Source organism: Magallana gigas, chromosome 10, assembly GCF_963853765.1.
Source record: "Magallana gigas chromosome 10, xbMagGiga1.1, whole genome shotgun sequence".
In the NCBI taxonomy this organism is placed as follows: Eukaryota; Metazoa; Mollusca; class Bivalvia; order Ostreida; family Ostreidae; genus Magallana; species Magallana gigas.
In genome coordinates this window covers 15,907,822-15,934,076 of record NC_088862.1, presented here as the reverse complement: position 1 = coordinate 15,934,076, position 26,255 = coordinate 15,907,822, and the positions used below count along the sequence as shown (strand labels likewise).

The following is a 26,255-nucleotide window of genomic DNA, read 5'->3' as shown; positions in this document are numbered from 1 at the left end:
ATCTACATAACCGAATAATAAAACGGTTAATTGATAGATATTTGACCCAGATACAGATCATTAAACAGCCTTCTCACGGATCACTGATGGACACTTTGGCCTTGACAAGAGTCATTGCTCGACATTGTGATCTTGAGACGGGTCATAAATCGACACCTTTACATTACCACGGATCATTGACGACGATCTGACCTTGACATGGATCATTGCTCAACACTCTGACACGGATCACTGCTCGACACTCTGTCCTTGACATGGATCATTGATTGACACTCTGACCTTGACGTGGATCATTGATTGACACTGAACTTGACACGGATCATTGATCGACATTTCACATTGACACGTGGTAATGATCGACGCTCTGACCTTGCCATTTTTTTTTCGATCTTAATGTTAACGATGCTTCAGTAAGATATTTTTAAAAGGCCACCAAAATTTGAGTGTCATTTGTTGAGTTATAAGTTAGTTACAGAGCTTACAATTCTTAACTTTGTTAACTTTGTTCACTAAGCTTTTTTTACATTTTGAATGTTGAATGAAAATTCCAGTTTAAACCTAAAATGAATGTTTTAAACGCAAGGAACTGTTTATTCGTGCTTAAAATGAATAAGAAGATCGACATACCAGATTTGAAAAAAGATTTCTACTGGTATAATGAACCTGTGTAAACAAAATCAGAGGGCGCGAACATTGTACAAAGTATTGGAGCCCTATATCTTGCCTATGACTCTACGACTGACTTTCAAATTTCATTAATCATTAGAAATGCATTCCTAAAGCATTGTAAATAATAGTAAAGAAATAAAAATAAAATCGTGACCACGCCCCTTTAAAATGTGCCTGTGATTGATGTTAATAAAACATCCTTAATTAACATGGCTTACTGGTTGTCAACACTCTTGACATCTAGGCGGTTCATTGATTGTCTACCAAACAGGGGTTAAATAATAGGTCATTGAAGGAAAGAATGCCTTAATTTGTAGACATGAAAAAGGGCCAGGTGGACTAATAACACACGTGTGCACGATGTCGGATTCTCAATATAACACAGAGTGATAAAGCAATTATATATAATGGGAAATAAGTTTGTTTTTTACAGAAAAATTGAGAAGAGTAAATACTGCCGTTATGGATACGAGCTAATCCGACGGAACATTATGCATTCTTCTAAAGAATTCTATACGCACATGCACAACTTGTTATTTAAAATTTCGTTAAATGAAAAGAGCTGTGCAGCCAACCATTGCATTCCAGACTTGTTTTGCAAGAAATCTTAGTCTCGAATAGGAAGGTGAAGCATACAACGAGATAGAAAGAGAGGGGGTTATTTTCCGCACAAGTCAAAATGGCAGACGATAAAACTGACCAAGCTTCTCCAAAATGGGTAGAGACATTGAGGAAAATCGTCATGAACAACTTACTGGTCATCTTCATGATCATCGCTGTTATCATCGGGGTCGCAATGGGTCTGGGACTTCGGGACCATATCTCAACAGACGACAAGAGGACTATATTCTTCCTCCAGTTCCCCGGGGACCTGCTCCTGAACATGCTGAAAATGCTGATTCTCCCCCTGATTGTGTCCAGTCTCGTCAGCGCGATGTCCGGTTTGAAGGCCCAGGCTTCGGGTAAAATGGGGTTGCGGACCGTCCTGTATTATCTGATAACCACCTTCTGTGCCGTGGTTCTTGGTATCATTTTGGTGGTGGCCATTCAGCCAGGGTACAAGAGGGAGGCATCTATCGAGAGAAGCGGCGGAAAGCCGAAGCCTGCAGAAGGGTTGGCTTCGCTTCTAGACTTGATCAGGTAAAAGCATACACTTTACTTATAAATACATGTAAGCCTATGTCATAAAAAATTAAGTCTTGAATCCTGATTGGTTAATGACCCTAATGAAAACCTATGGATTCAAGTAGTTGTTGATACTTTTTTATCCGAAATCAACTGATGTTGCCGTTTTGATTTATTGTGGTGTAGGTTGAAACGAGCGAGTACCGGTTGAACCGTGAATTAACGTGACGTCATCTTTATGTCTTGTCGTCTGCATCTACTGTCTACATTGCGGCACTGATGCCGTAGACTTATAAATTCTGTTTCCCACTATCTCTGAAAGATCTTTAAAGTTCACTGTTAAATATTTAAAAAAAACCAAGACATTTATAGTGCAAAAGGTTGCCACCTATTTTTGATATATCAACTTTGTTATTTTGAAATGTTGGCAATAATGAAAAAATGAAGAAAAAAATATCTTATATACTTTTTTATGTTAAATAAGAGGTATTATATCTGTATCATTTTAGAACCGTTTTAACAGGAGCTTGGACTTTGGGTAGTTGTATCAAACTGCAATGTGACGTAGTCCTGTCTATTTCATTGCTGGCCACTCAGCTATGGCTCTTTGAAATCAACAAGATTTATCTGGCTCTTGAGGAAAGACTACGCAATCTATGTATATTTCACTTGAAACCAGCGCCATTTTTAACTTTTTTTGACACAAGAAAAAGATAGCTACATCCTACCGAAAGTCCAAGGTCTTGTTAAAATGGTTCTACCTTTCAAAAACTATGGTCTTCAGTCAAACACTTCCTTGGTCATTCGCCCTGTTGTACTTTTGCAGGTTAACCGACTGTAACTTTAATGTTCACCATGTTCTTCAGCGCTGAACCAATTGCGCTTTAATATTGCATTTAAAACTGTTTACTTACAATGCTAATTGTAATTGTAATTGCTACTTGATAAAATCTTAGGATTACACTTTTAGCTTTAGATGTAAACTGAATTATGTGATACCATCTTTTTTTTCATTAAATTTCGTCTACAATATTTTAGGACTCTTGCATAGTAATCTCACAATTAAATTATAGTTATGTAGCTCTTGAGAATATTTTAAAACATTTTTTCTATATATATTTCAATGTTAAATTTTGAACCCTTATTTTGTCCCATCATTGGTCCGGGGGTCACGATTTTAAGAAATGAATTTAGAATTTTCCTGATAAATACAAGCTTTGGTATCTCTTATTGATTGTCCTCAAACGATATCTGTGAGAAACACGTTCGCCATCTCTATGCAGAACATTTCATATTATCTCCCTGACACAAATATATGAATTAAAGAAAAGACCAAAAAGAAGTCTGGGATCAAATTACGCAGGTAAATTCTATGGAGAGCATTGACTGGAATTTTTTAGTTTGTTTACATTGTATACAATTTAAAATCCAAGTGTTGAGGCCCAGGCCCTGGAATTATATAAGGTTGTTCAGACCCACTCGCTGACGGTACAAAAACCGTCCTAGATTATTGCCAATGATAAACAAAATTTAATACAACAGGTTGTATGAGAGTTTATTGTGTTTCAAGAATTTTGAAATATAACAATTTTTATTTTTGGTTAAATATCTTATATTTATTAGTTGCTAAAAAATCGACGTCTTAATTCATTTGTTAGTTCAAATTTCATAAAACAAATAATTAAACAATCCATCTCTCGATTTTGATTACGTTGACGACCTCTCGATCTAAAACGTATGCATTTAAATTTGTAATTTTTCTTTGGCCGTACGTCATGCAGAAATATGGTAATGAAGAAGTTTTTACCTTTAGAAAATCACTTTCCTTCGTACTTTTTTTTAGACGAAGAGGTTTACATCTATATTTAATATATTCTTCGGCGTTGTGACAAATCAAATATTAAAATGACGCCCTCCCCCTTCTTTCTATAGTAAAGGGATTATCATTAGGCTAACCATGCATGAGCCATGCAATATCTCTTTTATGGGATGAAATCAATAGCAGTGATCGTGCCGGCCACGATAAAACAGGGGGTGTCTGTCCCGTATAAAAATTCTGTGACTTTAATCTATCAACACAACACTGGCTTCGGTCTTTGAACCGCTGAGATTTCGTAAAAAATCAATGTTAAAAAGTTTGTGTTGTCATGTTGTAAATTTTGTATTCACTGCCTACCAGTAAATTCAACTTTACAACATGTTAAAACAATCCAAAGCATGAACTGTTCAACCATCAAAATGCATGATCTGTTCAAGAATCCAAATGTAATTAACCAAATGTATTAACTTTTCATCAATCCAGTGTATCAACTGTTTAGCAATTCAATCTATGAATTGTTCAAGAATCCAAATTGATGAACTGTTCAACTATCTAAATACATGAACTGTTCAACGATCCAAATGTATGAACTGTTCAACAAACCAAATGCATGAAGTGTTCACCGATCCATATACGTGAACTGTTCAACAATTGAAATGCATGAACTGTTTAACAATTAAAATGTATGAACTGTTCAACAATTGAAATGCTTGAACTGTTCAACAATTCAAATCTATGAACTGTTTAATAATATAGATAAGTGAGCTGTTCGAAAATTCAAAAGTATGAACTGTTCAACAATCCGCATACATGTATATATCTGAATGTATGAAGTATTCAACAACTAAATGTGTTGCACTGTTCAACAATACAAATTTACGAACTGTTCATTGTTCAATGATTTAACTGTTTGAAAAAACTAGGTAATGTATTTGACATACTATGGAAGTTCGTGGACAATCGCGTTTTTGTCATTTTAAACGGGTTTATATATGCATATTGTATACCAAAATATTTGTCATAAAATTCCAAATCAGATTAAAGTGGTTTTGAATGTTTTCATTAAAATTAAACTTAAATTATACTGTATTAAAATGTCGCGAAAAGCACGAACGGCCCATTGTCAAAATTGTCCAAACTTCGAGATTGAGTTTTAAGATATGAATATTAACAGTATGAGTCGTGTTTGCGCAAGATGGGTGCCCAGACTTTTATCCGATGAGCACAAAAAAAAGACGAATGCAGACAAGTAAGGCTTTCATACAGAATTTCAAAAGAGGAGGAGAGAAGTGGCTTGACAGAATCATTACTACGGACGAGACTTGGCTGCATCATTTTGATCCAGAAACAAAAACAGAATCCAGCATTTGGAAACACCGGGGTTCACCAGCACCGAAAAAGGCAAAGGTTGCGAAATCCATGGGTAAACAAATGTACATATTCTTTGCTGATCGGCACGGAATGATTTTGGTCCACGCTGTACCCTCCGGTCAGACGGTGAATGCTGCATACTACTCCAAGGTAGAGAACTACCCATTTCATCACATGTTAATTGTAATTACAGATTTAAAAACGTCCATTTCGCTACATTTAGCATATCGTAATTCATAGATTTAATACCCGGACATTCTAATCTTAATTTTGATTTATTTAATTACTATATATATGAATAAATTCACATATTCTAAAGCCACATACAGTGTACCAAACGAAACATTGGTTTTATTTATTACAGGTGTTACGCCGCGACCTAGTTAAGGCAATTAAGAAAAAACGCCCTGCCATGGCTGTGGACCTTGGAAATATCATCCTACACCAAGATAATGCACCAGCACATACAGCAACTTCCACGTGTCTGGAAATCGAACTCCTAGGATACGATCTTCTTGAACACCCGCCATACAGTCCGGATCTTGCTCCGATGGGTTTTGCAATTTTTCCTTTCATCAAATCACAGCTAAGAGGAGTAAGATTTGAGGATTCTGATGAACTTAAAAATGCTACTCGGACCATTGTATCTAAAATCGACAGTAAATGGTATTCGGATGTGTTCGATTCATGGCTAAGAAGGTGTGAGAAGTGTTTGCAGTGCAAAGGTGAATACGTTGAAAAGTAACAGAAACCAACGCGCTACGTACGACGTTATAAAAACGTCGTGTAACCGTCAGACTCGTAGTTCGTCTGCACTAAATAAAAGCAGAGGTGTCGTGACATATTAACAAAAGAAACTTATTTTTAACAATGTGTAATTGATCGTCTATTCCAGCGGAATGGGGGAATGCATTTCTGTGCAACTTAAAAGAGGCAGGCAGTCAGGCCTGAACAGTTCTTACTTATTTATCTACCCAATGTCCCTCAATGTTGAGAATGTAATTGTTGTAGTCCAAATGTCTAACCGAAATTACTGCATGTAATCTACCTCAGGGAAAGGCATATTTTGAAGTCGAGTAGTTTATAGTCGAACCCAATAGAATTTTAAACTTGAAATTTTGAAAATGTCGTAGATTTGAACTACATGCAAGAAAAAATACAACATATGCATATATGCCATTTTAAAGTTCTTTAAGAATTTTTATAAAAACAGTTGTTCGCAAAATTGCACGATACGGTATCGCCCATCTTTATTATGCAGCATGCACCCACAATCAAACAGAGTTCTAGTGACCTGCTCTTCATAATGGAAATTTAGCAAATAATCTCTTATCTTCCGTAACTAATAGTCTCTCAGAAAATCTTCGTCTCTGCTTTTATATATTATGTACATTTTAGCTTTTCGCATACCGATGGATAACAAATCCTGTTTCTTAAACTTATTGAAAAAGAAGGCTTTTAAACTTCAAGGTTCTTCATGACTCAAATAAATAGAATAGCGAACCATGTGCAGAAAGTAGTGGAGATGTACTCTTTATATTTACATTGCATATATAATATCTGTATTTGCACCTGAAACATTAACATGGTGATTTTGAAAACATTTAAATAATTTCAGTTAGGAGCATTGACGTGCTTGATAAACCATCCCACTGCATTGCATTGTCGAAGCAAATATCAAGATGTATTCCATTTTCACATAATAGCCGTTTCCTTAATATCATAAATACCAAAAGAGTTCTGATGAATATGCGTTCATGTTATTTAAAATGTCAAGACACTGTTTAATTTATAAGTCATTTTGTGAAGCTGTGTCCGTATTTTAACTGTTCGCGATGACCGTATATATAACTATAAATTTTCTGGCCTTTTCGACAAGCGGAAAAAATCGAGCTCTGTCGAAAAAGGCCAATAAGTTCTGATTTTATCAAATACAATCACAACTTATTGGCCTTTTTCGACTGGTGAATAAGAACATATTAAGATTCTTATGTTCTTATTCACCAGTTCAAACGAACATAAATTATTTATAAATTAAAAACTCAAACACATATGTAGGAACTGCTTCGCCTGCGTCTGTGCAACAGCCTTAATTATGATTTAAATTTTTTATAATTAGTATAATTATTCATCTAATCTTCTGGTTCATAATCAACATTCTACAATATAAAAAATAAAACATTAGATACATGTACACGGTACATGTAAACGTAAAGGGAGGGGGGTGGGGCTGTTGCACGTAAATCAGCGAAACCTCGAATGACTTTTAATTCCCTAATACCTGGACACAGGTAAACTACTTGTTCCGCAAGAGTTCACTTAACCCTGTATACTCGTCAATAAACCAATCGAAATCTTTATACTATAAATAACACCGGAAACAATAACAACACGTGTTTCCGTTAACATTTATAAATATATATACAAGCAGTGTTTGTTTTTCCGAGCTCTACCGGAAAGGTCCAAGAAGTTGCGATTGATGCAGGAAATGTATTTCATTACACTCGCAAATTTTCGGGCCTCTCCGAAAGCAAAAACACGCGATTTCCTCGATCTGCACGGAAAAGCACGAGGAGTTTCGAATTATACTTCTTTGTAAACAGGGATCTTACTTTGAATACTTAGAGTGCTTGGTAGATTTACACATAGCATTCAACAGAAATATATGGAGACACAATTACATCTTTTTCAATAAGTGTGTAAAAATGCAAAAATATTGTAAGAATAGATTGATATTTGCTTAAAAATTCATTACATTTTTTTTCTTTCAGAAACTGTTTTCCAGATAACTTGATAACGGCATGTTTTCAAAAAGTAAGTGCTGTTGTCAGTTTATTTTCCAAAAAGAGGAAATTAAATATGACATTTCAACTATATATATATTAAGAATTTTACATATAAAATGAAACACAATATCAAGTTTCGATCCTAAGAGAAAATAACTCTATCTTTGATCACCGTCATACAATCTAAACCTCAATTGATATGACTCATACAATTAAATAATATCAATTGAAGCGTCGTTTTCTGTATGTCTAGTTTATAGTTTTCTTTTTAAAAAGTATGGTATCTATAAAGTCGAAAAGTATGTCAAACGTAGTTTATAAAATAAGTCCTATTTACTGGCTGTGAGGACGATTAATGTTCATTAAGACAGCAAATATTTCATGAGGCGAAGCTGGGGGGGGGGATGGTTGCTTTCGAGGGAAGACTTTGAACTTGCTTTTTTTTTTCAAATAGTCTGTAAATATGTAATTTATTATACCAAAGAAAATTTTAATTGTCTGCGATGCAGAATGATAAACAAATTAGAGTTACCGGAATTTCAATTTGATGTGGCGACTCGGATTACGTCAGAGGTGTTCCGAGTTTAAAAAAGGATGGAAATCAATCGCCTCCGGTAAATGACTATTCACTAAGGGCAGTAAGCACGGAAACTAAATAATAATAAATAATAATTAATAGCATTTTAAACTTTATTCGTTGTAATTTTACAAAAGAAATATTCACAGAGGTATAATAAATACGTTTATATCTCAGGACAGCAGGTCGGTTCAGGCAGTAAATTAAAAAACTCCTGGTATTTGTACCTTTTCCTCTTCATAAAGTCATTTTTAGGAGGCGGAGTGGTCATCAAATTCCCCATGAGATCTGCCTTAAACTTTTAAAGTAACTGTGTGCTATATTTGACCATACACTAGAACTAAGTCTATGATCATTTACTAAAAAAAATCCAAATATGTTGGCTTTGAAATTTGATACACATAGTATATCATTTCTTCTATATGCAGAGCCCTTCTTTTGAAGGTTTATATAAATACATGTACATATATATATTTATAGCCTTAAACTCGTCTCGGCCATACTAGAAAATTATTAACTGAAAAGTAAGAAAAAAGTAAAAAAAAAGTTTGGTTTGACTGAGAATGTCTGCTGTCGTTTTAATTATCTGTAATGTTAAAATTTCATTAAAAGTAATTATCGGGTAAATCATTTAACGTGGTTATTCGTTAAAAGTAACTATATGCATTTGATAATTACTGTTTCTGATAATGTACATGTGATGCAGGCAGAACTGAAATATTCGTACTTCATTTAAAGAAAGAAACGACGATTGTGTATGAGAAAGTCACCCTAACCACCCCAGCACCCAGCTCCACCACTGATGATATGACTACAGCAGCCATCAACATGACAGCAAATATGACCACCGAAGCCATGACAACAGCAGCCATCAACATGACAGCAAATATGACCACCGAAGCCATGACAACAGCAGCCATCAACATGACAGCAAATATGACCACCGAAGCCATGACAACAGTCGAAGCCATGACAACAGTCGAAGCCATGATAACAGTTGCACCCAAGGTCATAGGTGAGCAGGGTTTTATCCAATCAAATTGGATCGTTAAACTTAATCCTGATTGGGTGTTTGTAAACACAAAGGACTGCGAACGATAGCATTGTCTAGCCGCCTTACTGAAAGTCATTTTTTGAAAGTTGTCTAATCAAAGTTATTTTTTTATTATAATGAAAACATTTATGTATATTTTCATTAAATATATATGATTTGGTCAAACAAAGAGAGATAACTTTGTATTTTGGGTTAAAATAGCTCATTTCATAATAGAAAATAACGGAAAACGGAAATGTTTTTTAAAACATCTCCCCCCCCCCCCCCCCAGCATATTTTTACCAAGGGGTTTGTGGTTTCACGGGGCGGAACATATGTCTACAGACCGAAATACATTCCAAACAAAGAATTTTGCTTTGTAAATTTTCGAAAAATAATTAACAGATATGAATTAAAATGAAATTTTACTTTAATATTTATCGTAAATATGTTATAATTAAATTCTTAGGCACATATTGGCCGCTAAAAAATATTTTCCTCACTCATAGAGACCGATTTCAATGAAATTTTTTTAAGACCCCGCGTTAGCAAAACTTTTGTTTAAAGATAATTTATTTGATTACAAATTTTATTTTGATATGAATTGATTAGGATTTGATTATACTTTTTAGTAGAAAACTTAGTTTTTAAATATCTGACAGAAATTCCGAAATATTCGGATGTAAAATGTAGGCGGGAAACAGGCGTTAGCGTTCGCAGTTCTTTGATTGGTTAACACTACGACTGAAAATTACAGTTATATTAAGGGTGATTTTTGAACACTTCATATTTTCATTTATTTGAAACCATAAATTAATAATGCAAGTTAACGTTTAATAAACTGTGATGAATGTATACGTAGTGCTATTTATAGATCGGTAATACATCCCATTTACCTTTCAGTTTGTTTCTAATTGTGTTCCCTTTACGTCAATTTCGGTTCTCTGGTTTCACAATCTTTGCTCTATCCTTCCTCATTCCTTTATTATCTTTTAGATGGAAAACTTGAATCAATAGGCCTATCTACTCAGGGAGGAATGAACGTGCTTGGGTTGGTAGTGTTCTCGCTGTTTTTTGGCGGAGTTCTCGCGAGAATTGGCGAGAAAGGAAGACCTTTGATTGACGTTTTTGACTGTCTGCATCACGTGACCATGCAACTAATCACCTTGGTGATTTGGTACATTGTTTTCTAAATTTTTCCTCATAACTGTGTATTGTATCATATTTTTGTTTTACCGTATCTAAGCTTGGTTGTTTGAATCATCGTTCAATCAACAAACCATTTTTATTGTTTCGAGAAAGGCGTTTACATTTTTAATAATGAAATTAATTCTAAGAATACACATTGTTGCCAAATAGACCAATCCTTATTTTACAAAAGTTATGTCCCTTGGCCGCCATCTTTGGGAGAAAACCCATATATTTCTCACAGTAGCCTTTGTAGTTTAGAGGGTTGTAACTTCGTCATTTGACATTAGAAATCGGTTTCCTCTGTGAATTTTGATTGCCCCAAGTTGGGACAACCCACACATCAAGGAATAAATTAAATTCCAAGACGTTTCTTCACAGGACGCTCAAATATTTGATTGCATAAAGAAGGGAACAATTGTTTTTTCCCTTTTGACCTTTGGGTTGACCCTGCAAAGGGGAACAACTTTTGCAAAGTGTGGATTGGACTATACTGTAAACTTCAAAAAAAAAATTAAACGATTCAACCCATATTAAATTTTAATTTCGTTCAACCCTTATAAATATATCAAAGTGTCCAATAAAACTTAAAAAAGATCATCCAATTCTGTAACGAAAGAATATTTTTGTGTATCAGAGGGCTTGTTTTTCCATAATTTCCATTATCATGATATAGCTACACTTTTTTTGTTATAAAATCTCACCATAGTCATTGTACGTTTTTTCACACCAGGTATTCTCCCATTGGAATAGCCTTTCTTATCGCCGCTAAACTGGTTGCCATGGAGAACCCCGGGGAGATGTTCACCCAGCTGGGCTACTACATGCTGACCGTGTTGGTGGGGCTGGCTATACACGCCTTCGTCGTCCTACCCTTGGTGTATTTTGTGATCGTCAGGAAAAACCCCTATAGGTTCATGTACGGGATCCTCCAAGCGTTGCTTACTGCTTGGGGAACCGCATCAAGGTACTGAGAGATCGCGTGGCAGTAGATGTATGGAGCTGGTGCTCTGATCCCGCCGTCAACAAAATGTTTCAAATAAACTCAATCCTAAACTAAAATCTTTGAAAAAGATGTGCTTAATTTAAGGTCAAAACTTAAGACTGAGTATTAACTTGAGAAAGTTGTGACGGCAGGATGTATTTGAGTGTTTTAAGCATGATTACAATTTACCGATGTGTTGCAACGATTTGATGTTTTAAATTGTACAATTCCTTGATTTCTTAAAATATGCAAGCACATAATATGTGCTTTATCTTACTGACGCATTGGGGAAATAAATGAATTTCATATTACTGATATATACTCTTAAAATTTACAGTTCAGCCACATTGCCAGTTACTATGAGCTGTTTGGAGGAACGAAACAACGTGGACCCCCGTGTGACTATGTTTGTGACCCCCATTGGAGCCACGGTTAACATGGACGGGACCGCTTTGTATGAAGCTGTGGCGGCCATTTTTATTGCGCAATACTTAGACGTGCCTTTGGACTTTGGAAAAATCGTTATCATTAGGTAGTGTATTTTAAAAAATAAATTGAGTTAAATTTTTAGGGGGAAAGTTCGTAGAGAAAATTAAGAAGTAAATGTTTGAAACTATTTACTTGTATTTCATAGTTTGACCGCAACCGCTGCAGCCATTGGAGCGGCCGGGGTTCCGTCTGCTGGTCTGGTTACCATGGCAATTGTGTTGTCAGCTGTTGGACTTCCGGTAGAAGAAGTGAGACTCATCCTCGCCATTGATTGGTTCTTGTAAGCGTTTTGTAGCATTCAATTTGATTTCTTTCAGCACCATATAACCCCACCCCCTAACTTTTTCTCTTTGCTTAAATTAGTTTAATATGTAAAAAATTTAGGAATCTCTGATGGGTGAGCCACCTTAAGTCAACTCACCTAGCGTTTTTGTTTTTATTTCAGGGATCGTTTCCGGACCGCTGTTAATGTACTGGGGGATTCCTTCGGGGCGGGCATTGTTGAACATTTATCTCAGAAAGAACTGCAAGAAATGGACCTTCACCTTCACAAATACCTGGAGGATGAACAGAACGGCGTGGTCAACACATTCGACGTCAAGACCGCCATTGACACCAAAATGTAATCTGATCCGCAAAGACTCTTTATTGGCACATTATGTGGATTTGAAAAAAAAACATTTGAGAGACAAAGAATTGCTCATTTGAAAATTTGCAACTTCTCGGGCCTTTCCGATTATCGTAAAATAAACCTCCACTGTATTACGTAGGTGTTCCAGACTGATCACTTTTTTGTTATGAGGCAATTTTTCATCTGTTGAAATTTTAATTCGTAATATTAAATAGTAAACCATGAAATACACCACAAAGGAGACATTTTAACGAAGTCTACATAATACTAAAGCACATGGGAAGCGACTCCATTTTGTAAAAAGAAAATTTACATCCGGTAATGTTAATACATCTGAGGTGTTTTTCCGAGCTCTGCTGGAAAGACACGAGAAGTTGCGATTGATGTGAAAATACGAAAAACTCGTGCATAGTATCTTATACTTTATCTGCAATCCTACATACATGTATATGTACCCATGGAAAATCGTGAAGTATTAAATCAAAACACTATTTTTTATTTGATGAACCACAATTTGAAAATAGAAGACAATGGACTCTTAAAATCGTTCATTTCGGTTCCGATTATAATACATCTATCCGATTGTTCCTGTTTTTTAATGAATAAGAACCGTGTTTGTGTTGTTTATATATACATGTACCTCATATATATATATATATATATTTTAAATCTTTTTATAGATTCTATTTTTTATATACGTTCTTTTTTCATATCTAGCAAAATATTTGCTCACGTTATTATGTTCTGTTTCAAAAATTTACATTAACCAATAAATGTAGTTTGTTATTTAGTAGAATATAACACAATTCGCAATATGTACAATAAACATGATTGTAATATAATAAAATAGAAAATTGATGCACTTATTTTTTTATTATTTAGGGAAAATATAAATTTAACAGTATAAGCTGGCAAGTACAATAAATCGAGAAAAGGTTGACATGTGGGGGGAAAAGGGGTGTTTAAGAGTGCTCGATGGCCGTGGCCATTTTTAGACTATATTATTCTCCTTATTAAAAGGAGCTATTTGGAATGTAGCCTTTTTCTTTGGTCTACCTACAGTTGGGGAGCATTATGTGTAGTCAAAATTAGACTATATGATTTTATAAACTTAAGATACAGAAAAACATTCAAATTTTAAAGCTTAAATATTTGGACATTTTTCATAACTAACTGACGGTTAATAGCTAAAAATATGTTAAAAAATTATAGACATAAATAGATAGTTTGTTAGCCATCGAGCCTCCGTAAATTGTAGATGCGTGAATTTGCTTTTAAACTTTGATTTGACGGTAAAATAAAATTACACTAAGGCTTGCATTTGTGTGCTGTTTTACCTGTTATTTATAACAAGCGAGCATATTCCTTTGATCCATATTTTGTTTCAAACACAAACACATTTTCACCTTGTTTTAGTTTATCCTTGCAAAGTACTATAATTGATAATTAATGGCATGTAATCGAACAAATATGATTGTATAAACTGAGACCTGTAATTAACTATTCCACAGGATATGACACACGGCATGGTGAGACTGACAGCTCGTCAGCCCTTCCGTCAGTAATCTTATTGCAGAATTCTGCTGTCCCGACGATAATGTTCAACTAAAAAAATTAAAATATCTTTGTCAGAGAACAATTTTTTTGTTTACTAAGAGTTCATCTCTTGATTAGAGTTACCCCTCTTGGTAGAGAGCCAAGTTACCTCTCTTGATTTAGTTTTTAATCGCCATTAAGGTATTTGCCAATTAATTACTATTCCTAACTCAAATTGAATGTACTAATTGGGTATACATATTCTTAAACATGATAATATTTCATAGATATATAAAACTGATTCTTAAAATATTATTCTTACACCAATTAAACAATATAAAACACCCTTGATTTCATGGTATTTTTTTTTATTTATACAAACTGAAAAGTAATAAGATTTGTGTAAAATTCTTATATGAACAAATTGTAAATCAAGTTTTAATCGAAAAATTAAAATTGATACATTTATTTGATATGTAATATTGATTTAGGTGTATAGTTTGATCCATATTTTAATAACTTATTGATTTAACAAGTTTTTTCTCATTATTAATAAATACATGTAAATAAACAGTTACTCTATTTCCTACTTAGATATTAATTAAGTTTATTCGCTTGAGACAATTCCTCATCTTGACATATAGCAGTTTTACGAGTGAACCTACATCAATTATAATCCGAAATTACGAAATCAATCAATTATAAAACAACAAGTTATTTGACAGTTTCACTTAATTAGTGCTTTCTTAACCGCCCAATTTAAATTACCTATTGAGTAACACGTTAATATAATTAACTCACCATGAGTAATCTATTTTCTCACGATTATACATATTTGCTCGGATTTATAACTGTTTTGAAAACTTATAAACAGCTCCAAAAATTCACCCAATGTCACAGACTGACACAAGCCGAAAAATGACGCATATTCTCTCTTGTAAGCGCTTCATGGATTTGGAAAATCTGAACAAGGCGGAACTTTACTTCGAGAAATCCAACGATCAAATAATAGCTCTGGACCGACAGCTGTTCAGACTGCAGCAAAGGTACGCAACTCTTACAAATACATAAATAAATGCAAATAGTGTGTTAGATTATAACAGATTGAAGGCGCCGTTTATTCAGATGATCACTAGTTTACCTATATATCATAAATACTCAAAATTATGTCATTTGAATTCTCACGCATAGTACTGCAGCACAGGTTAATAGAGAATTCTTCATAGTTTAATCAAATATTAATCAAATTGAAAATAAGAAGAGTTTAAAAATTGTTTTGCAACTTAACTCGTAAAGTAGGATTATCTCAATCTGAAAAATAATATGTTATCATAGCGAACTTGGAAAGCGATCGATATTACCGCCATTAACTATAATTAATGGAAAATCAATTAATAGATGAAAATATTTCATTTAAAACATTAAATTGTAAATAGGGTCACATACATCTATTACAGATACTTGAAAGCAAGAGAGCAGGGATATAAATGTTTCCGGTACTCACTGCGAATGCGCCTGGCTGTGACGGAAGCAATGAGAGACATCTATTATCAATTCGCTAAAGTCAAGGGGAGAGAAATCGTACGACTACGACAGGCGTTGTTTGGAGAGGATATCTTGTTTGATGTGTCAGACTCAGACGACTCGGGGGAAGACTGAAGGTATGTATTAATATATTTCTAAAAGTTATAAAAGATTTTCTGAATGAATGATATATATATAACTAATGCGCGGATCTAAGGGGGTTGGATGTAAGTGGTGGGGCAACTAATACCCCCCCCCCCCCCCGACCGCCTTGAAAACTCCCATAAATGATTGTAAGGTAATCGATAATAAACCCCAACTCCACGCAAACAAAATTTATTTCCTAGCATCGGACCCCCTTCTCCGGAAAAAAATTCTTGATTCACACACGAATTAATTTTAATTTATTTTATTCGTCGATTTACTTGGGAAATTTCATGTATTGATAATCCACTCAAAATGAAAACAAACACAACTTTATACAAGGATAACTGGAAAAGAAGAAGTAACATTGTGATGATTTGCTTAATTTTGTACATGGATATTTTTGTATGAACCAGTTTTGTATATTTCCAAAACTAGACTATTAATATTGTTCCTTAATGTATCACTTACACACTTGTAATAACGAAATATATAATTAGGATGATCATTTGAAATCGTTAACCTTCACAAATGCATTTTGTAGATTACCAAGAGGAACTTGCCCTCGTGCTTCAAAAGTCTGAACATCCGATCGAGCCACCTCATCCTTCTCCCGTAACTTAATACACGTAGGATTCGGGACACCTCTTGTGGCTTCATATGTTAAAAGCAGTGACGATCGAGTATTGCCCAATTCCTTGTGCTACAGGCGAAAATGACCGCGTGTCCGGGACGTTTTTGTAGACAATGTGTGTGAAGGAAAATATTTCTTCTTCCTGAATTCTAATTTACTTGACATTTCATGCACAAAAAGTCATGAGGGAAGTAGCAGGGCGGATTTTTTTGCTGGCTGGATACAACAGGATGCTAATGCAGGAATTTTGTTGCTTAATGTTGCTCATTTGCAAGCTTTTGGGCAACCGATATATTTTTTAGAGCAGAAAATTCCTAATAAAAAAGCTGAATCACATATTAAAAACAGATTCGAAACGAAAGGTATATACATGTACATATTTTATTATTACATCATTGAAACACTATTAATGCCAGCACAGTAAATTGTAAGCAAAGTTAGCATTTTACCGACACAGGCGCTTGAGAATAGGGGTGATAAATTATATATAGAGGGGATATAATTTTTTGTTCAAAAAGTTTGTTTTAAGTAAATTTTACGCAATGAATGTATACATTAGATTGTAAATAAATCATAAAAAGATAATTTAAAGAAAAAATGAGTAAAGTCCCGGGATCGAGATGCGAGACACCTGGGGGTGGGGGATGGAGTGGGGGGAGGGAGATCGGTCCTGTCCTCCAGCACCTGTGGCTACCAAACGGTGTACATGTACTCCATAATCATATACGCTTTATTTCACACACCGGGAGGTTATCGGGGAGAATCTATGAAATATTGTTAATGAATCAGATTTTTACATTTATCCTATTATTTCCTGTAATTATTGTATTATATCTTAATTTTGTATTGTTATCAATCATCCACCTGAGGAATACAAATCAGAGGAAAAAACAATATTACAATAAATATACTGAAAATAAATAATATTGTTTCTTGTAGATTTTACTAATAAGCTTAATTTTGGCATCCAGTAATTATAAGCAACGCTTACCATTTAACATACAGGTACATATACAGTGCATCTCATAGGCGGACCTAAAGGGGTTGGTTCGATCAGACTTAATTCAATCTGATTATACAATGTAATATTATAAAAATACCGAATATAGGCCTCGTCGACCCCCCACCCCCCCCCCCCCCCCCCCACCCAGTCTAGCAAACAAAAGTATCAGTCGGCTCCCCCCCCCCCCCCCCTTTGGAAACATTTTCTCTCCCTTAAAATTGTTGAAATTGATCTTGTCAACAGGTTTGTCAATTGTGCTAAATATGCTTACATGTATATATATAGTATATGTGCAAATGAAATTCATATCATAATAAAAAAAAATGGAACATTTTCAAGTACCTATCGTATCTAAATTAGATGATGCAATGTTAAAAAATGAAATGTATGGTAGATAATAAGTATCAAATGTATTTCTCACATTTTACCTATGGTGAGAAAAATATTTAATTTTGGATAAAAGACAACCATGAATAAAAAAAACCACAGAGCGTATATACATGTATACATTTAAATTGTAATTAAACTATAGAACCGTTTACATCAAATGCATACTGAAAAAAAATCTCTAGATATAGAAAAAAAAGAAATGATCTCAAAAGCAATTAAAAACGGACGTAAGGGGAGAAAAACAATATAAAAGTATACACAATTCATTTCCCCTAAAATGGTTTTCTACCTAAAAATACGAAAACCTCTTCTAGAGATAAAAATTGTTTGTAAGCTCTGTTTGAAAACATGAAGGAAAGTCGCCTCTAACAAGTTTATACAACAGATGTATCTCGGGCACACGGTCCTTGACGAGGGAAACATTCGGAAGCAGGTAGCTCGAAAAGATGGCGATATCATCCGGGGGTTTCAGGAATGCGTCCCTTCCGTTTGTCGATGGATTCCACCACCCAGCCTAATGTTACGTCATTGTGTACACAAGGGGGACAGAAGCTTGGTGACAGAGTAGAGTTGTCATGGTTTTGCGAGTGTAAGGCAGTTAGCGAAGAAGATCTATCTGTGTCATGATAACTACATGTATGACTGCATGAAAAAAAAACAACTATATACCGAGTACGTCTAATTACATTAGTTTTCTGTTACTGTAAGGATTACCAAGTGGAAAACTATGAAAATTCAAGCTTCGGTTCTGGAGTTTTCAACATTTCTGGTAAGATACTAGTAGATGTAATTTGACGATACATTTTTTAAAAATTTTTAAATTATTGAATGAAGTGCAAATTATGAACACTCTAGAAATTAAAATGAGCAATAAATATGATCTAAGCAAACTCTAATTGCAAACTGTACTGGTTTGGCTCATGCAATCTTTTTTTTACAAAAGAATTGTGTTTTTGATATTAAAAAAAAAGGATGCAAAGGGCTATATTAGGAATGCAATAGTATAGACACCATTATCACATCTAATAACTATGAAAAGTATTTGTCTATTTTTTTTATAAATGGTGTCAGTTTTGAATGAAAGAAGGAAAAAAGATATACATTATCGTAATAATTGAATGTATTAAATAGCAAATTAAATGTGTTCAATATTATTTCTAATTAATTGAACAAAAATTAAAATTAAAAAAAAACACCTTCTTTTAACAATATTTCAACTCAAGATCTTATATCATAGCTGCATGTATACAGTTAAATTTTGGTGTCCATGCTTAAAGGTATAACATGTACAAGTTCGTATACATGTATGTTCTTATGAAAAGTGACTATTCTGCCCAAAAAATATTTTGTAACACTTACTTCCATTCTTACAAAATAGAAAGATGAATAGATACGTTGCAACATATTTCTGACCAGCTTGTGTATTGAGTAAATTGTAACTATATGCATACATGTAACGAGAGAGAAGAGAGAGAGAGAGAGAGAGAGAGAGAGAGAGAGAGAGAGAGAGAGAGAGAGAGAGAGAGAGAGATTTAAATCAAGAGAAAAAATGTGATAGTGAAAAAGGAAGAAATTATTTAACGAAGAGTAACACAGTTGGTTTTAATAGAAACTACATGTATATATTTACTTTGGAGTTTCCTCCCGTCGAGTGTTGAACATTATGAACAGGTAGGAGGGGACATTTGCAAAACTGCATGATAATTTCAATGTTGTAGAATACATGTATTCGGTGAAATATACATATCGCCGAGTAGTTCATTTACAAAAAAATGCGGATATCTTTTTATTAAAAAAAATCATAAAAATGTCTTTCAAATTAATTAACATACAGAAAATTCAACAAAAAGAAAATTTTTAATACATGTCACAAAAGGCAAGACAATCTTTTATTTTTTAGTATTACGTCTCTGTTCTGTCTGGGGGGGGGGGGGGGGGTATATTAAAAATGACGTTTACGCTTAAAGTTTTTTTTCCCCTAAGAAAAAGAAATACAGAGATAACACTCTAAAAAAAATATACCATATAGACTTGTACCAATAGGATCAAGGAAGATGTAGATAACACCATGAGACAGGGAGAATATTTACAGACTAAGAGCTAAAGGTTAAAAGTCACTATTTTTCACTGTTTACGAGACAGAGGACGACAGTGAATGTAAACTTACACACGATCATCAAAAGTTAATCTCTCCGTTATCTGACGTAACTGATCCGAGCAGACGACCGCGTTTTCAGCAGACGACAGACTATCAAACTTAATTAGGATCAAACGAAAGCGATTTCGTCAGGTAGATTTCCAACATACGGAAATTCTCGCCTGTTTTGTAAACACTGTTTGTCATCATTTGCCTAACATTCCCGATAAAGGCGGTAAGGTTAGAACCGCTTATTTCCTGAACGAAAACTCCCACTACTCAAATCTATTATTTTAAAAATTCATTAATTGTCTATCTTTAAAAAAATTATTAAATGGTACAAATATACACAATTGTATCTTTATAATATTGTCAAGCATACACGTGCATACAAAGAAAAATCAAAGATGTTTTATCAAAAAACAAACGAAATATATTCACACACAATTCTAGTTTTGTGAAAATATAAATTATACACAATTTTGTAAATGTCTCACAGCCTTTTGTTGTTGTTGTTGTTTTTAAATTGTAAATAACGCGCTTATATTTAGTATATCTGGCAGATAAAGACATCAGTAATTCAAAAAAGTTTCCTGTTACATTTACATGTAAGTAGACTGAATTAAAATCTTCACCACAGACTTAACAAACATGTTTAAAAAATTATAAACGTTAAAAGTAAAGGAAATGTACTAAGATTAGATGTTTACAAAAAAGAAATACTTATTATAATAAGTTGTGTATGGAGCGTTTCATTTTTCTCTTTTGGGGCATTTTAACCAATTACATTTATGTTCTCCTAAAAAGAAATTCTCTGTTGGAAATGCAAAAGCTTCTATTTTTTAATGCTGTTGTTTGATGCCGAGATTTCGACAACATTGAATCATAATCAATAATGAACATATCTAGAATGGAAGTGATTTAACAATCAGTACTGATTTTAATTCTACATTTATGTTTGATATTCTAAAGAAGAAAAATATTATTAAGAGTTCTTACAAAGCCATGGCTGCTCGTAAATATCAGACAAAAACAAAATATCTTTGAAGTTGATACCATATACATGTATAAAAGGAATATGGGGCGTGACTATCTTTTATCATTTCTTTTTACGAGTTTGAATGATTTTCCCAGTCCAAATCTTAATATTTACATTATTATATTCATTATTGACGGTGACTTTTGTTAAATGTGCAGCTAGCAATGACACTGATAATCATTAAAACAATATATGATTTTTACGTGAAAATAGGGTGTATACCACACTCTACTTTTGTGAATTGTACTTGTTCACGATGTCGAACATTGTGGCGAAACATCTAATTTGTATATTCTTAATGTTCAATTGGAACGATTTCGAGCAAAAGAAATAATTATTAGTATAATAATACTAGTATTCAAAATTCACTTTGAAATCCAGGGAAACGAACGTTTATAACCTATTTTTCAATACAGGTAATTAACATGTTGGATGAATAACATTTCTTTATCTTCTTCATTGGCCAGGGAAGCCTAAACCCCATCTTTTTAAATTTTAGAAATAGTTTGAATATTCCAACAAAATATTAACAATTGAATGATTATTTTCGGAGAATCTTCATGATAGATAAATGTACGAATATTACGTAGCTATATATATTATTGTCTTTGCAGATTTTTTCTACATTCCATGCTGTCAGAGCAATTAACTTAAAAAGTCCTCCCCAAAACCTAAGTGACGCATCCAGCCATTTTGGCCTACTCATCGGTAACACATTCACCAATGATTCATTGGGCAACGCGGGTCACGTGATCATACCAGTCTTTTATCACACCAAAACGTCACTTCCGCCTACGAGCAAATCAACAAGAACTGTTACGAAAACAACATTGACAGCTGAAAAATTAACATCGAGAAATCCGACAAGCTCTAATATAGGACAACAGGGACAGTCTGAGATATCACGTGGCCCCATCAATACAAACAGCAATAGTAGTTTAAACAACAGTGACAAAAACAATAGCATCGTTGGTAGTGTTACAGACCATTTTAGCAACATTAATGCTAAAAGCACAAGCAGTAGTAAAACAACAACAGTAAAACAGAAGACAAATCCGCTATCTTATTCAAAAACGGTCGTACAGATGACAACAGCTCTTCCCGAGACGAAAAAAGCAACGGGTTACATCGCTGACAAAAAGACCGAGCAAAATAGAGAACAAACAACCGGAACAAGTATTCTGAAAACAAAATCTACAACACCAAAACACACAACACCTACACCGACAACATCGCAAATAACAATCTCAAAAGCAACACAAATAGTGACAACAACCTTAAAGACAACAAACATATCTACGTCAACTCCATCAACCACAAAAACTCCAACAACCGTAGTAATACCGACAACCAAAACGTCACCAACAGCCACAACAACACAGACATCCACAAAAACAACAACAACTCCAGCACCAACAACTTCACAAACAACAAAAACAACAACAACACCAGCACCGACAACTCCACAGACAACAAAACCGACAACATCACCATCACTTACAACGAAACTACGTACAACAGAATTAAGAACAACAGCTTCAAAGACAACGATAGCATTTAATCAAAGAATTACAAACAACATAGGAAGTAATGATAGTGCTAAGAAACACAATGAAAGCTTGGCTTCTACGACAGAAAGGACACAAACACAGACAACACAAAGTATGTATCCAACAAACTTTGTTAAAATAAGCAGCAGTGGTGTAGCTGTAAACAAAGATGGCGGGAATACTGATTCAACAACGGCCTCCTTATCGACATCAAAATCTTTCACAAACAACAAAGAATTTACTACAAAGCGCCATTCCACAAACATTGCTTCAACAACCAAGATTAATCAAAACACATTCCTCACAAATTCGACAGAAGCCAAAAGACCAACCACAGCGGCGGAAACGCTTTCTGAAGAGCCAAGCCAATCAGATGGCGACAAATACTGGCCAGTTGCCATGGCGATAGCGATCGGTGTTCCCTCGATCATTGTGATTGGAGTGACCATCTCCGTGATAAACCGGAAGAGGTTAGCATTGTATAAAAGAAAGAAACGCTTTCGTAGCAGCCCCGGCATGGTACCCTGAATGTTGTAAATGAATCTATTTTTCTGAGATTCAGGTAATGATGAAAAAATATCCTTGGTCAGGCTTTGCTCGAGCGGTGTTTCTTTGGCTGTATGCATATACTAACTTTTGCTTTATATATTTCTTAGTGCTTTGGTTATTGTCGTGGCACAAGCTTTATATTTTGTATAAGTAGATCTTTTTCTAATTTTTTTTAAAGTTTAAATCTACCAGACATGTACATGTAGAATACAACTACATGTATGTAAAAAAAAGTGATACTCGGGTGAGTAATAAAATACAAGCACACATATATAAGAAATAAGGAATCATTCTTTGAGTATTATGAGGTGATAATTTTGGTCGGGGCGTGATCAAATCCAATAAAGCCCGAAGGGCTTTATGACAGATTTGATCACGCCCCGACCGAAATTATCACCTCATAATATTCAAAGAATGATTCCTTATTACATATATTTATATAATTTTAGGCCATCGTACAATTAAATCTTTAACTATAAATAAGCAAACCCCGCCGGCGCCTCAATTTGGCGTCATTTGTATTATGGGTTATATAGTACAAAATCGATACGTAGTGTTATCATAGACAAAGACACTGGATGATGTAAATATATTTAAATAAAAAACTGAGTAATGTAAAAGAAGCTGCATGTTCATCTCTCAAACGTTTCAAATTAAGTTTTACATGAATTACACAACATAAAACTTCATTTATATAATATATAAATGCATTGAAATAAATGTTTTACACCACAAAACAAGGACGATAATCGTAATATAAATGGTGTACTCTCATAGCTCACATTATAGTGCGGTACTAAGGAATACTATTAATACTACACAGAAGACCTATTATATATTCTTTTTATGAAGAAAAGTTTCAAACATTCGTGTACTTAGAAACTCGTGAAATATACGATGTATTCTTTTACAGGTAGCTTTTTTTAAAAAGCATGACTGTCAGCAATAGTACACATAGAGTATGTTTTTTATGAAAGATAATAAATTGTTTCTTGATACAATGAAAGTCATAAATTTTAAGCGATGTATCCTCATGCTGGGTGTGGCTTTAAAATGCAGTACTAGGGATAATTTATACCGTAAGGTATAATTTTTTATGAAATGAAAAAAGTAAACAATTTCATTTTATGCATTTGTCGATCATCAATTGAGATTTATACATCTTTTATATTATTTTTTAAATTAATTCGATATTAATAATAAAACCCAGTACTAGTAATTTTAAAATATTCATTTTCGGATAGTCAACGATATTGATAAAAAGGCAATTGCACACCAAAACTGATACATATGCTAAATCTTTGTCTGTCTCTGCCTATAAAATAGATTACGAACAACCAAACATGCAAACAAACAAACAAGCAAAAAAGCAAATAACTTTGATCAGTCGGATGTAATATGCACAAAATTAAAAAAGATAAAATCACATTTTGACGAACAGTTCTATTTTGTGATCCTTTAAAATAAAATGTTGCTCTTCTATTGGATACAATCGTCATGATAATGTATTTACAATGTACCTTCGGTGTCGCTTTGCCGACAGTTTTCCTTCGAAAACAGTCAGTAACAAACGAAATACGTACTTAGAACCATTTTAACAAGAGCTTGGACTTTGGGTAGTTGTGTAAAACAGCAATGTGATGTAGGCCTGTCTATTCTATTGCTTGCCACTCAGCCATTGCTCTTTCAACAAGATTTGTCTGGCTTTTGAGCTAGGACTACGCAATAGGTGCATATTTCGCATGAAACCGCGACATTTTATTTTGTTTTGACGCAAGAAATAGATAGCTATGTCCAACCGAAAGTCCAAGGTCTTGTTAAAATGGTTCTATAATGTTTTGCTACTCACCGTCTACAGAAAAACAAAAGGCAGTCACGTGATGTGTTTTAGCGAGTGACAAAGTCTCTTCTCAGTCAGAGGCAAAACAATTTTTTTTCTATCTTTCAAAATAAAAATAAATACAACAATATGGCGATTAAACCACCAGGCGTTATTAACAATTTTATAATGTGTCTATATACATGTACAGTATTTCTTCTTATAGCATTACTATAAATATATTACTCATTCTCTCTCTTCATATTACAAATCACTACGTAGTTAAACTTCGCTTCTTCTTTTTTTTTTATCACATTTTATCATATTTGCAGAACGTTGGAGAAAGCCCACAGTACTTTGCTGAATGGTTACATCACTCCCCCAGTAGAGTATGAAGTGTAGAGCCGAGCGAACATCTGCATCACGTGATGGAGCAGCGCCATCTTTCGAGCCTCGTTTTCATCCGAGATTTCAAAATGCACCAAACGCAGTTTTTTTTTTCAGACATTGATATCTCTACTTGATGTAGAACATTTTTTTTTATCATTTATGTATTACATTATAAAATTACAAATGTCACATCAATTATATTGCACTTTATTGTCCCATTTGCGGTGATTTTTTGTTATGTAGCTAAGAACTTTCATTATACACTGAAAACTTTACTGAGTTTACCGAACATACCAAGAAACAAAATTGAATATTTTACTTTGACTAGATTTATTTTAATTTCAGCTTTTGAACTATGATAGCTTTTAACGCTACTTAAACTCTGCGTGTAATATTATACAAAATGTTTAATGAAATAAAGAAGATTTCTGATATTTTGTTTTAATTATTACATTTTAAAATTTTTATCATGATTATCTTAAATTTTTTAGAAAGTAAAAAAAAAAAAGATGCAACAAAACATGACGACATACGTCATCGGAAGTAGATGATTAAAAAAAAACCAACGGTCGACCTTTCCGATTGCTGGTTATGGTTGATTTATCATTGAAGATAATCAGCCATTTATGGGAAAATGATGATATACTACTATATCTCACAATAAATATATTTTAAAACCAAAATGACCCTAAAAATATTACACGATACTTTAAGCTATGAACGATATTCATAATTATGTATTTATAATATAGGTTATCGGATCATTAAGGACTGTTGCTGATGCACCAATAGCACTTGCACTAAAAGGCTTCGCTTTGTCTTTTCTTCAAAGTGAACTAAACTCACAGGATTTTTTTTTCTTCAAAC

At 33.9% G+C, this 26,255-nt stretch overlaps 2 protein-coding genes and 1 long non-coding RNA gene across 9 annotated transcripts; all 3 read left to right on the top strand.

The window, feature by feature from the left end:
- Positions 1-1,020: 1,020 nt before the first annotated feature.
- LOC105332706 (excitatory amino acid transporter 3) lies at positions 1,021-13,287 on the top strand. 6 transcript variants are annotated; one of them, XM_066073100.1, is made up of 9 exons: positions 1,021-1,809; positions 7,756-7,798; positions 9,086-9,260; positions 9,309-9,362; positions 10,377-10,557; positions 11,302-11,535; positions 11,891-12,085; positions 12,188-12,322; positions 12,488-13,287. In XM_066073100.1, exons 1-9 carry the CDS (start codon positions 1,349-1,351, stop codon positions 12,666-12,668), a joined length of 1,659 nt encoding a protein of 552 aa, XP_065929172.1. In that variant the 5' UTR covers positions 1,021-1,348; the 3' UTR covers positions 12,669-13,287. The 6 variants fall into 6 exon arrangements, with proteins under 6 accessions (XP_065929172.1, XP_065929174.1, XP_065929173.1 ...); XM_066073102.1 differs by having other exon boundaries at positions 1,022-1,809; positions 9,086-9,212; XM_066073101.1 differs by having other exon boundaries at positions 1,022-1,809; positions 9,345-9,362.
- A 1,630-nt stretch (positions 13,288-14,917) lies between these two features.
- On the top strand, positions 14,918-16,582 carry LOC105332708 (uncharacterized). The gene is made up of 3 exons (XR_900826.4): positions 14,918-15,255; positions 15,667-15,870; positions 16,422-16,582. It is a non-coding gene; the product is annotated as an uncharacterized lncRNA (long non-coding RNA).
- A 1,774-nt stretch (positions 16,583-18,356) lies between these two features.
- On the top strand, positions 18,357-25,797 carry LOC105332709 (uncharacterized). 2 transcript variants are annotated; one of them, XM_011435393.4, is made up of 3 exons: positions 18,357-18,673; positions 21,695-23,192; positions 25,331-25,797. In XM_011435393.4, exons 1-2 carry the CDS (start codon positions 18,632-18,634, stop codon positions 23,156-23,158), a joined length of 1,506 nt encoding a protein of 501 aa, XP_011433695.3. In that variant the 5' UTR covers positions 18,357-18,631; the 3' UTR covers positions 23,159-23,192; positions 25,331-25,797. The 2 variants fall into 2 exon arrangements, with proteins under 2 accessions (XP_011433695.3, XP_011433694.3); XM_011435392.4 differs by having other exon boundaries at positions 18,364-18,673; positions 21,695-23,100; positions 25,331-25,796.
- The last annotated feature ends 458 nt before the right edge of the window (positions 25,798-26,255 follow it).

What these genes read in the sequence shown, in the direction of transcription:
- LOC105332709 (XM_011435392.4), top strand. Translation starts at nt 18,632, where the DNA reads ATGAAAATTCAAGCTTCGGTTCTGGAGTTTTCAACATTTCTG. An exon ending in TGGAGTTTTCAACATTTCTG is followed by an intron (nt 18,674 to 21,694) that starts GTAAGATACTAG and finishes TTGTCTTTGCAG; the next exon opens with ATTTTTTCTACATTCCATGC. An exon ending in TCCGTGATAAACCGGAAGAG is followed by an intron (nt 23,101 to 25,330) that starts GTTAGCATTGTA and finishes TCATATTTGCAG; the next exon opens with AACGTTGGAGAAAGCCCACA.
- LOC105332706 (XM_011435391.4), top strand. Translation starts at nt 1,349, where the DNA reads ATGGCAGACGATAAAACTGACCAAGCTTCTCCAAAATGGGTAGAGACA. An exon ending in CTAATCACCTTGGTGATTTG is followed by an intron (nt 10,558 to 11,301) that starts GTACATTGTTTT and finishes TTTTCACACCAG; the next exon opens with GTATTCTCCCATTGGAATAG. An exon ending in GCTTGGGGAACCGCATCAAG is followed by an intron (nt 11,536 to 11,890) that starts GTACTGAGAGAT and finishes TAAAATTTACAG; the next exon opens with TTCAGCCACATTGCCAGTTA.